The 12304-nt window shown below is 49.0% G+C and overlaps 1 protein-coding gene across 3 annotated transcripts; it reads right to left on the bottom strand.

The window, feature by feature from the left end:
• Window positions 1-1446: 1446 nt before the first annotated feature.
• Window positions 1447-11980, bottom strand: ADIG (adipogenin). Of its 3 annotated transcripts, XR_010661298.1 has the most exons (5): window positions 11826-11980; window positions 6202-6334; window positions 3872-3975; window positions 3687-3780; window positions 1447-2633 (listed from the first exon to the last, which is right to left on the bottom strand). XR_010661298.1 is itself a non-coding variant. In XM_065919778.1 (3 exons), exons 1-2 carry the CDS (start codon window positions 11950-11952, stop codon window positions 6216-6218), a joined length of 246 nt encoding a protein of 81 aa, XP_065775850.1. In that variant the 5' UTR covers window positions 11953-11980; the 3' UTR covers window positions 4910-4938; window positions 6202-6215. The 3 variants fall into 3 exon arrangements, 1 of the variants encoding a protein (XP_065775850.1); XR_010661299.1 differs by lacking the exon at window positions 3872-3975 and having other exon boundaries at window positions 1447-2648; XM_065919778.1 differs by lacking the exons at window positions 1447-2633; window positions 3687-3780; window positions 3872-3975 and adding an exon at window positions 4910-4938.
• Between the last annotated feature and the right edge of the window lie 324 nt (window positions 11981-12304).

Raw genomic sequence — 12304 nt, 5'->3', positions numbered from 1 at the left:
CTCAGGTCCACCAGTGCCGGAAGAAAGAGGCAGGACACCAACTCTGCCCAGGGCAACCACCTGGCTGATTTCACTGAGCAGAAGCTTCCAGGAGACCGGTTCCCAGTTCATTATAAAATGCGCCTGTTCAGCTTGGTTTGTACTTTTTGAGAACACTGCCCATCTGGGCACGTCCTGCGTCTGTTTGGAAACCCCTGCTAGTACGCGGCACAATTTCTTTAGTTGCTTTGTGATTTGGTTGGAAATTATGGGCCTCTAGCTGTTTTTGCGACAATTTGAAAACTGCAGTGACTAACCCAAAACAAAATTCATTACCTGTGACCCCATTTTGACAGTTAAGCGGTGAGGGAGGAGCAGTCATTTCTTTGGGTGTACTTTCTGAGGATGTCAGACAAGGGTGCAGAAAAGAAGTCAAATAAAACCCTTACAGGTCCAATGGCGTTGCTGTCCCAAAGTCATGTGATGCAGTGTGGCAAAAAATCCCTCATTCCACCAGAGAACAAGAGCACTCAGCACATCCATAGAATTTGTTCTGAGCATCACTAACAGGTGATTTTGTGTTTGTTTTGTTTTCAGTGTTTTATTGACGTGCAGTATATGCAGAAAAGTGCACGGATCCTCAGTGATCAGTGTGAATAACAATCTCAGGTTGCCAATGTTTATCGAATTATTACTACTACATGCCCAGCACCAGACACATGCAGGCATCATTTAAATATTCAAGAGTGAGTGCTACTGTCCCCAGTGTACAGATGGGCAGACAGACCCAGGAGTAGATGGCCCACCTACACATATCCAGCCGGCAAGCTGCAGATCCAGGATTCAAATCCAGGTTGCAAGCCCCAGATGCAGTGGTCTCAACTGCTGTGCGCTATGGTTTGTGGAAGCCACAGTGAAGGAAGTGATCTGAGCCCATTCTTTCCCCTCCATAAACTCTGCTCCCCTTTCTGAATTCTGGTCTCACCAGATGGTTGCTTCAAGTGTGCCGAAGGCCATTTCTGAAAATGATTTCTTGTTACTCCTCACATCCGATTTGTTGTTGCTTAGTTGCTAAATCATGTCTGACCCTTTGCCACCCCATGCACAGGAGCCCACCAGGCTCCTCTGTCCATGGGATTTCCCAGGCGAGAATACTGGGGTGGGTTGCCATTTCCTTCTCCTCGGGATCTTCCCAACCTAGAGATCGAGCCTGCATCTCCTGCATTGGCAGGTGTGTTCTTTACCTCTGAGCCGCCAGGGAAGCCCTCACATCCGACTAGACACTAGATAATTTTGTTTCATTAAAAATTTTTTTTTTTATTTTTAACTGGAAGATATTTGGTTTAAAATGTGCTGGTTTCTGCCATACAACAATATGAATCAGTCATAACTATATATATCCCCTCCTTCTTGAGCCTCCCACCGACCCCTCATCCTATCCCTCTAGGTCATCACGGAGTGCCAGGCTGAGCTCCCTAAACCTCTAGATAATTCAATCCTTCATACATCTCTTGCATTCACCCACTTCCCTCAATTCCCACCATCCTGGTTGAAGCACCCCTCCTCTCTGGCCTGGACCACAGCCTCATCACAATCTTCCTACATGGCTTCAAGGTACCCTTAAGACCAGACGGGTTCATTTCAGGCAGGGTGCTCATTCTTTGAATTGTCCAGTGATGTTCATCACCTTTCTTCCACATAGTAAGTCTGGTAGAGTTGATCTCTGGTTTGTGAACTTTTCAAGTATGACTTTTTTTGTGTTATAGACAACACAGATGAAAACATGTTGAAATAGAATCGATATAAGCTTCCTGAATCCGAGCTGAAGCTGGGCCAGGAGACAGAGAAAAGCACAGCTGTGGGCGATCCCTTCATCTGCTCAAGGTGGGTGAGAGCCAGAGAAATAGGAGACCTGCTGGGCCAAGGAACTGCATTCTAGGTGTGGAGACCAGACCCAAAGACCGGTGGTTCTAAACCCTGACTGTGCACTGGAATCACGCAGGAAATCCTTCAAAGTCCCGATGCCCGGGCAAACCTCCAGACCAATGGCACCAAAACCACTGGAAATGGGACGTGGGCATCAGCATAACTGGAAGCTGCCCACTTGATTCCACTGTGCAGCCAAAGTTGGGGCACTCTGCTGGAAGCATCATTATGCCACGAGGGCTCAGAGAACTGTACAGAAGCTTTCAAGAGTCGGGAGGGAACAGATGGACTGCATCGAAATTCTCATATAGCACTTCTCGGAGGAAGTGGCCGGCTGCATTTTTCAGGTGACTAGGGGAAATTACAGCGCTGCCCGTGACGCCAGAGAAGACAAATGCTCCCAACCAGATCAGGATCCTCCAAGCTCCATTAGAAGCAGCAGAGTGGCTCACCCTAGCGGATGTTAGAGCACATTTAATATAGCTTGCCATCATTTGAAAAAGGGGAGGTCTCACATTTTAAAATCCTCTAGCTCTAATTCCTCACTGAAAAAAAGCCGAGAGAGGATTATCCTGGGGTCTTGTCCCTGAGGGATGACAACTTGCAACAGCTGAGCGGTGGCTGCTCCTTCCACGGGCTTCTCTGCAGGGCTTTTCAGAGAGGTTCTGGAAGTTCCCCAGGGGGTTGAACTTTGCTCTGATCCTTCCTTGGAACACGGTCAAGCCTGCCTGCAGAAGCACGTTCTCCAATATAAAATAAAAAGGTAACAAAAAAACAAGTTGCCCATTTAATAAACTAAAAAAAAAAAAATTCGGCTCTAATAATTCAGACTTTTTCTGTCTCCTTTGTTTAGAAGCCTTGTGGGGGTTGGTGGGACATGGGTTGAGAGAGAGAAAGGGGACAAAGACGACCACCCAGGTGACCCCCTGGGTCTGTCCTATTCTCCATCCCATCAACCCTGCTGCCTCCGCGCGTAGCCACCGAGGGTGCAGAGATGGGGGTTCTGGAAAGATCAGAGCGCTGTGTCTCCTCCAAGTTCTCTTCCAACAGCCAACCCCCCAACCCTGGAGAAGAACTGGCACAGAGGAGCAGGGCTGGCACTAGAGTCAGGGCTGAGGTTCTACCCCAGGCCCACCGGTGTGACTCTGAGCAAGGTGCTTGACAACTCTGTGCCTCAGTTTCCCCATCTGTCACCCAGGGAAAACCAAAGACCCTACCTCACTGCATGCTTCTGAGGGTTAAAAACCATCATGTGTATAAGAAAATGCCTGGAAAAGCACCCGGTACGCAGTAAGCATTCACTAACCGGGAGCTCTTCTTTTTGTGATAGTTATTAAATGAATATTTGTTATTAAAATCAACCTGAAGACTAATCAAGGAGTGAGACTGAGGGAATTCCTGGGTGGTCCAGTGGCTAGGACTCACTGCCGAGGGCCCAGATTCAGTTCCTGGTTGGAGGACTAAGATCACAGGTCATGTGGTGTAGCCAAAAAAAAAAAAAAAAAAAATGAGTGACTTTGTGCTTGAAATGAGAGAACAGAAGTTCAGAGCATGATCTGCCAGCCCTGTGGACAGATGGGAACAGATCCCCAAAGGTCAGGATGGCACGAGTCGGTGCCAGGACTACCCCCGGTGCCAGGGCTGCCCCCGGCCCCACAGCTTGTCAAATGAGTGGCTTTGATCAGGCCCGGCAGGTTTGTCAGGGTCCCCTGAGTCCAGGAACCCCCTTTGTTTCTTTAATACGGATCCACGCCCTCCGGCCCAGCCCTGCCCTGGCAGACCTCTGAGTTGTTGGCCAGCTTCTCCCCGAGGGCCCGCTTATGCTGTCTTCACAGTACAAGACGATCCGGCTCCTCCCTGGGGGGCCGAGGTCATCTGTAACAGAGAAGAGCCGGGTCTCTGGGGGCGTTTGTGTGTCCATCAGCGGAGGAGCCAAACTGGGGTCACAGGGGAGCACCTCACTCGCCAAAGTCCTCTCCCCTCCCTGGAGTGTCTCCCATCGCCGTCGGCCACGGCCACGGCCCCACTGACGCCAGGAGAACCAGGCTGGGAAGCAGTGAAACGCTGGATCTAGGGTGACAGGGAGATGAAAGAGTAAGCGACGGGTGGGCAGGGAGGATGGGATGGGGGTGGGCGGGAGGTTCAAGCGGGAGGGAACATGCGTATACTTAGGGTTGATTCACGTTGTGTAGGACAGAAACCAACACAGCATTATGAGGCAATTATCCTCCAATTAAACATTCAAAGGAAAAAAAAAAAGAATGGGACAGGATTCTAGGGCAGAGACCAAAGGTCTCCTTCTCTGACCCCATTAATGGTGCACCATATACACGAGCATGTGTAAAATAGGATAGCTAGTGGGAAGCTGCTATCTAACACAGGGAGCTCAGCTTGGTGTTCTGTGATGACCCAGAGGGGTGGGATGGGGTTTGAAGGCTCAAGGGGGAGGGGATATATGTATACATAGAACTGATTCCCTCGGTTGTACAACAGAAGCTAACGCAACAGTGTAAAGCAATTATACTCCAATAATAATAATTGGACACAAACAGGTCAGGCTACGTGATTTGTGGCACCCATTAAAAAAAGGAATTTAAAAAAAAATGAATTTCAGAGGACTCCCCTGGAGGTCCAGTGGTTAGGATTTCATGATTGCACTGCCAAGGGATTGGGTTCAATCCCTGGTTGGGGAACTAAGATCCCACAAGCCACGTGGAGTGGCCAAAATAAGAATTTCAAGATGAGGACAGCAGAAGGTTACACAAAGCACGAGGCTTCCCTGAACAGGCAACCTTTTGGGACTTCACAGGTGACCACTATGAAGCTGGCCCTGAACACAAAACTTGGAGTGCGTAGCCAGGTATGTGGTTTTCTGGGAAAGGGGCCCTCAGCTGTCAAGGTCATGACCTGACAAGGTTAAGAATCAGTGTCTCTGAGGTTGAGTGAAGGTCCCTGCTTCTTGCCACTGCCTCTTTCCTCCATGTGGACAAGCAGTGAGATATCCGGGCTGACCTGGGGGCGGCCGTGGTGGCCCTGGGGACAGAGAGAAGTGACATGTGAGAGATGGCGTTTAGGATGTTGCTGATGGACTGAACATGGGTAGGAGGAAAAGACAGGCATGAAGCCTGACTCCTGGGCTTGCAGCTCAGGCAGCTGGGCCGACCAATGGCAGCGCTCTTTGTGGATATGGGGACCAGCTGGGAAAAGACGGGGTGCTGTGTTTTGCTTTGTGAGGTAGCAAAGGGAAAGAAGAGGCCTTTTCTAGCCATGAAAAGGCCTCAAGTGGACAGATAACAGCTCAGAGGGTAGAGTAGAGCAAGAGATATTTGGAGTCACTGGCATAGCAATGGCATTTAATCCCATTGGGATGTCCTAGGTGTCCTTGTTGTTCAGCGAGGGTAGAACTCTGATACTCGGGCAAATTATTTAACTGCACTGCCACTCCACATTCCCTCAATTAGGACTCTGTAAATGAACTTGCGAGTGCTTAGCAAGGGTCCTAGCACCTCTTAAAAATCCAGTGACTATCACCCATCATTATTACTATTACTGTATTTTTTAAAGTTTTTATTTTTTGACGTGGACCATTTTTAAATTTGTTACAATGTTGATTCTATTTAATGTGTTTTTTTGGACCTGAGGCATGTGGGATCTTAGTTCCCTGACAAGAGATTGAACCCAAACCCGCTGCACTGGAAAGCAAAGTCTTATCTACTGGACCACCAGGGAAGTCCCGTTATTACCATTATTACTGTTATAATGTCATTTGCCTTCCTCTTACAAATATCTATGGAGCCCCCATTGTGTCAGGCATTGCTGTGAATGCTTAGGAAGAGAGATGTCAGTTATCGAGCATGTCAGGGATATTAAGTGCCATGGCAAAAGAAATTTTATAGCAGAGTAAGTGAGGGGGAGAGAAGATAGTATTAAGGAGATTGGCTGGGGGGCCCTACTGAAAAAGTGACATTTGAGCAGGACCTTCGAGGAGAGGGATGTCTGGAGGAGAAGTTTCCAGGCAGAGGGAAGAGCCAGTACAAAGATTCTAAGGAGAGTGGTGGGAGGTGAGGTCACAGAGATGAAAGGCAGGGGGACCTTCCCTTTATGGCAGGGGTGACTGGTCCTCTAACCTGCAAAACCAGGTCTCCCACACAACAAGGCAGAAGGTTCTCTGATGGCAGAGACCTCAAGCTTTCCAGCACAGTGAAGGGAGTAGACTTCTAGGATGGCAGCCGCCCTAGGCTTTGGGCAGCACTGAGGCTTCTGGTTCCAGCTCTCCAACCCTCAGAGGGGCCTCACCAGGCAGAATAGGCTCAGCAGCAGGGCCTCTCCTCCTCTTGGCTGTGGAGCATCTCCTCCTGGCAAAACTCGGCAGGGTCTTTGCTCCAAGGCTCCCAATCGAGGCATACATCTGAGTCATTTTCCTCTGAATCTGTGGAGGGACAAGACAAGGCCACTTGGATGGTCACTTCTTATCTCCTATTCCTGATGCTAAAGGAGCCCCCTGCCAGATACAGGCATCCTTGCAGCCTTATCTGAGGTCAGGGGGCCAAGGCAGAATCATGACGCAAGAGACAGTCCTCCCAGAAAGATTTCAGGGCCTTGAATGGTGGCCAGAGACCAAGAAAGAAGGCTGGCCCACGAAATACCAACCTTCTAGAAGAGGGAGGACCCTAGAATGTCCCTGGTGGTATGGTGGGTAGGAATCCACCTTCCAATGCAGCAGACACAGGTTTGATCCATGATCTGGGAAGATCCCGCATGCCATGGGTCAACTAAGCCCATGCACCATCACTATTGAGCCCGAGTTCTAGAGCCTTGGAGCTGCAACTACTGAACCCGCATGCTGTAACTACTGAAGCTGACAAGCCCTAGAGTTCACAGTAATCAGAAGCCCATGCGCTGCAATGAAGTGTAGCCCCACTTGCCCCGACTAGAGAATGCCTGAGCAGCAACAAAGACCCACTGCAGCCATAAATAAATAAAATTTTTTTTAAGTGGAGGAAGGACCCTAGAGTTGAGGAAATGACCTACCTGCATTGAACATGGTCCAGGAGGGGACACTGAGGCGACACCAGCCCGCCCGCCCACCTGTTCATCCATTGGTCCACCTGCTCATTCATTAACAAAGATCTGAGTATATGTCTCCAGTGGTTTTTCTCACAGCTCTGTTCTTTGGTGAAGCACGCACACACTAAAATGCTCCAGAAACCAAGTGTGTGTCCATCACGAGAGGTCTGGGCGATGAAGTGTGGCACACTCACACCGCAGAACCCCTCCATCCTGTGGCTGTTACACGTTAGGTCTGTATCCTTCTGCCTGCGGGATATCTGTGGTGTATTATTGGGTTGGCCAAAAAGTTTGTTTGAGTTTTTCAGTAACCTCCTTTCCCAAGTGAACTTTTTGGCCAACCCAATCGATGGCGTTGCAGAGAAGCATATGATAGAATCCCTTGAATTTTAGAAAACTTGTGAATTTTTCCCTAACTAAAAAAATTATGACATTTTGATTCCACTTGTTTGATTTAGTATGAATAGAATGCTAGATTTCTAATTTAAGAAATAGATGTGCAACAGGTAAAAAGGTTTACTGTATATAGCACAGGGAACTACAGTCAGTATCTTGTAATAACCTATAATAGAAAATAATCTGAAAAATAATATACATATACATATTTAGCTATACATATACACGTATGCATTGTTTGTGTATATGTATAATTGAATCACCTTGCTGTGTACCTGAAACACTGTAAGTCAATTATACTTCTATAAAATATATAATTAAAGAAAAAAAATCCCTTTTTAAAAAACCCAAAGAACACACCTTCCATTTTTTAAAAAACCTACATGTATTATTAAATGGGCACATGAGCTTGCTGACATGGCTTATCTCTGAAAGGCACGTTGAGAAAAGAAGGCAAATGGGAGAGATTATTATTTTTTCTTGGTATACTCAAGATATTTCACCAGTTACAGAGAAGTAAAGGAGGCTGAAAGTAACCCCTCAAATGCAGACCAAGAAAAGGCCAAGCCTTGATTTCCTCCTTTGTAAAATGGGCATCATAATAACTTCTGGTATAGAGAGGGTTAAGTGACAAGTAAGATATGTTAAACAGTCTTTCAACAACGTTAGCAGTTACTGTGATTTAAAATCAGTGTGATGGACTTCCCTGGTGGCCTAGCGGTTGAGAGTCTGCCTGTTCATGCAGGGCACATGGGTTCAATCTCTGCTTCGGGAAGACACCACATGCCACGAGACAACGGAGCCTGTGTGCCACAAGAGAAGCCACCGCAATGAGGCCTGCTCACCGCAGCTAGAGTAACCCTGCTCGCTGCAGCTAGAGGAAGCCCGCACGCAGCAGCAAAGACCTCGTACAGCCAAAAATCAACCAATCAATCTTTTTAAAGAAGAACTGAGATCATTAGGAAAAATAAAATCAGTGTGATGAAGTGACTTTTCCTCCCAAGAGACAGTGACTATTTTTTGAACATATCCTCTGAGCTGTTTTTTTTTTTTTTAATGAAGGATAATTGCTTTACAGAATTTTGTTGCTTTCTGTCAAAGCACAACATCAATCAGCCATAGGTACACATGTATCCCCTCCCTTTTGAACCTCCCTCCCATCTCCCTCCCCACCCACCCTTCTAGGCTGATACAGAGCCCCTGTTTGAGTTTCCTGAGCCGTAGGACAAATTCCCATTGGCTATCTATTCTACACACGGTAATGTAAGTTTCCATGTCCCTCTTTCCACTGTACTATATGTTTTACATGCACTTTCTCATTCGATCCTCTTAACAACTTCATGAAGGCAATTACCAGTGTTATTCATCTTTTGCAAGGAAGGAAGCTTGGAAAGGTGAAACAACCAGGCTCCCACCAGGCTGTGGTAGCTTGGAACCCAAAGGCAGTTTCCACAGTCCTGTGCAGTTCCATCTGGGGCCCTTGTTCGAAGGCAGAGTTCAGAGGCTACCTCCTGCTTCCCCATGTCAGGCTAGGGATTGGCATCACTCCCCTTCCCGCCCTTCAGGGCTCAGCTGCCACGATCTTTTCTTTTTCTTGCCTCTGCTCTCATCTCACCAGGCAGCTCCTTCCTCCTACCCACTTGCTCCCAACTGCACTTGGAAAAGTGCCTCCATCCTCATGGCATGCATGGGTGCTCAGGCCTCTGCCTTTTGGGCTCTGAAACTGCCTCGCTGAGCCAGGCCAAACAGGGATGGGGAGGGGGGACCAGAACTCCTCTTGCCTGCTGTTCATACTGGATTCCAGACCAGACTGATCCCAATCAAGAAATCTAGGGCAGAATAGAAACCCCTGGACAGGGTGCCCGGAGTCCCAGCCCAGCAAGCCCTGGCAGACCCAGACCCTGGGTTTGAGCCAGTTCTCAGCACAAGGACAGAACAGACCCAGTAACACTGAGAATTCCAAGAAGACAGGGGCCCTGGGGAGGCCTGCTGCCCTGACTTTTAGGATGGTTTCTCTTCATTGCAAAATTAACAAAAGGATGTCTTTCAAACTGCCACATGAGATGTCAGTGGGTGAACGCCGGTCAGAGATGGGGTCAAACAGGGCAGGTTGTGGATGGCTTAGAGCTGAGCCTCCAAGGAGAACGAATTGCTGGAGGAGGTTATTGACTTGGACCTCAGGGATGGTGTCCCACCTTCCAGAAGAGTCACCCAAAGCCACGCCTACACGTCCTCTAACCTCGACACTGCCTGGATTACTTCTCAGCCCTCAAGCACCTGCTAGGTGCCATGTGTGTCCGTACACCCTGCCCTTGACATGCATCTTTTCACAGGCCTAAAGGGAAGGGGCCATTATCCTCCCCATTTTGTAGGGGAGAAAACTAAGGCTCAGAAAGGACTTGTCCCAAGTCACACAGCTGGTAGGTGGCAGAGCCCACACGGGAAGCAGAGGGCACCCTCAAGTGTTTTATAGGTGTGTAAGCTTTGGGCAGGTTGCTTCTCTCCAAACTTCACTTTCCTCAATTGTACAATAGGGATTAATTCACAGGGTTATCCTGGAGATTAAATGAAATAATACACATCAAGTGTTTAGCACCAGGCCCCAGTACAGTTTTCACAAAAAGCTATGTTATAACTAAGGGCAAGGCAGAAGACGTCCGTGGTGGCCCACTGGTTAACACTCTGCACTTCCAATGCAGGCGGTGCGGGTTAGATCCCTGGTCGGGGAACTAACATCCCACATGCTGTGTCTCTTGGCCAAAAAAAGCAGGTGGTGGGGGGCTGGGAGGGGGAGGGGCGAGGCTGAAACCTGGGCCCACCTCCCCTAGGCGCCAGAGAGACGTGCTTCTACTGCCACTGCCCCGACAAGAGCTCCGCCTTCTACCTGACACCATGACACCAGCCCTCAGCCTGCGGTCCACCCTGGGAATCGAAAGAGAACACACTTTAGACACTTTTCTGGAAGCCCTCGCCGGGAGCTCCCAACTGCACAATTCCCCGCCCCCACATTGGAGATCATGGGACAAGTAGGCGGTGAACTGCTCTGCCGGTCTGAACACCATCTGGGCAGAGCTGGCAGCACACCCAGCGCCCTCCCTGCCCAGCTGGTCAAAGGTGATGGGGCGGCGGAGCAGGAGGCGGGGGGTTAAGCGGTCCCCAGGAAGAGGTCCCTGGGCGAGGGGAGTGGCCGGATGGGGGGCGGGAGCCTTGGGGAGCAGAGTGTCATTCCTGACGCCCCTGTCCCCGCTGGCCCACCGCCCCCAGCCTCCCTCAGGCCAGCTTCGCCCTGCCTCCTGCTCCTCTGGGTGGTTAGCTGAGTTCAGGACACATGTCAGCCGGCTTCTGGGTCCCACAGAAACCCACATCCTCCCTGCGGCACGATCTGAGCTGGAAACCGTGCGAGAGGTGTCTGTGTGCGCATGCGCGCTCAGTCACGTCCGGCTCTGCGACCCCATGGACCGTATGTAGCCCGCCAGGCTCTTCTGTGGGTGGGATTTTCCAAGCAAGAATACTGGAGTGGGGTGCCATTTCCTACTCCAGAGAGTGGTCTCCGGGTACCTGCTAAATGCCTAAGGCCGCTGTACCCATCCAGCTGGTTGTTGATTGAAAAAGCACCAGGCTGAGGGCAGAGAGGGGCTGAAAGCCAGCTCAGGCTCTCCTCCTGGAGCCTTGCGCCCTGGCTGCGTCCACAGGAGGGACAGCACTTACTGCTTCATCAGCCCAGAGGGGCCACCTCTTTCCAGCTTATACCAAAGACTTATCTGCTAGCGGTGGCCCTGCAGGGACACCTTGTTTTCTTTTTGTATTTGCTTATTTATTATTAAGATTCAGTTCCTCCTAAATTACTGGTTGGTCACAAAAACAGAAAGTGTTCACTATCATGCTGACACATTTTACATTTGATACCATCTTTCATACAAAAAGTATAGTTCTGTTATTGTTTATATATTTATAAATACAAAAATAAAATATATTTTACATATATATTTTGATATTAATAGCTCTTATTACCAGTGGTACATGATTATTGCTTATTCAGAAATTATGAATTTTGTATATATGACAACCAAGTCCAAGTACATTTCTGCTCCAGGTTTATTTTGCCATAAATGTATTTTTATTGTAGTGCAATAGCAAATTGTTTTATCTTCTATCTAGAATACCGTAACCAAATCAAAGTAATTTCATACATACCAAAGACTGTGCTAGCGGCGGCCCTGTGCACAGACATGCACATATACGTGTTGTTTCCCAAACTCAAGATTCACTTTGGGACTCCAGGTTCAGAAACTCTAAACTAGCAAGTCAGTCCTTTCTCTTGCAGGTGACTGTCTGTTAACGCAGAGCCAGCAGCTAGAACACCTGAAGGAAACCCTTTTCTTGACAATTGTTTCAGCAACCCCACCCTGTTCCATGCCCTGCCCAGCCAGGCTTAGGGCCCGGCCTGGGCAGCTCACCTTGGCTGAGTAAGAAGCGTAGCCAGATGATCAGCAAGAACAGCAGCAAGGCCACGGGCAGACAGAGCCAGAACACCAGGAAAGAAAACGTCAGCTCGTTCACCAGTGGCACCAGAGGGTACTTCATGGTGCGTGTGCGGCTAGGCCGGGCCGGCCTGGGCTGCCCTGGGGACCTGGCGGGCCGGGCCACGCTCTGCCCTCAGCCCAATTGTGACTGAGCCAGTGACGTAACAAGGAAGCCACTTTATCCTTCAGGCCAAGAGAAAGCTGTTCTGGACAAGTGGGCAGAAGCTAGGGTTGTGGGACGGTTTGAGAACAAAAGCCCAGGCTCCCAGGCAGGCCAGCCTGGGTTTAAATCCCTGTAAGATGCTGTGGGATCACAATCCTCTTGCTTGTTCAGAAATCATGAATTTTATATATACGACAACCAATTCCATTTCTGCACTTGGAATTTCCTTACTCCTCAATCCTCTTGCAGG

This window comes from Muntiacus reevesi, chromosome 2 (genome assembly GCF_963930625.1).
Source record: "Muntiacus reevesi chromosome 2, mMunRee1.1, whole genome shotgun sequence".
In the NCBI taxonomy this organism is placed as follows: domain Eukaryota; kingdom Metazoa; phylum Chordata; class Mammalia; order Artiodactyla; family Cervidae; genus Muntiacus; species Muntiacus reevesi.
This window is presented reverse-complemented; position numbering and strand designations above follow the sequence as displayed.

Coding starts and splice junctions, on each gene's coding strand:
- ADIG (XM_065919778.1), bottom strand. CDS start 11,952: ATGAAGTACCCTCTGGTGCCACTGGTGAACGAGCTGACGTTTTCTTTC. Junction 6,335..11,825: donor ACGCTTCTTACTCAGCCAAG/GTGAGCTGCCCA, acceptor GTCCCTCCACAG/ATTCAGAGGAAAATGACTCA.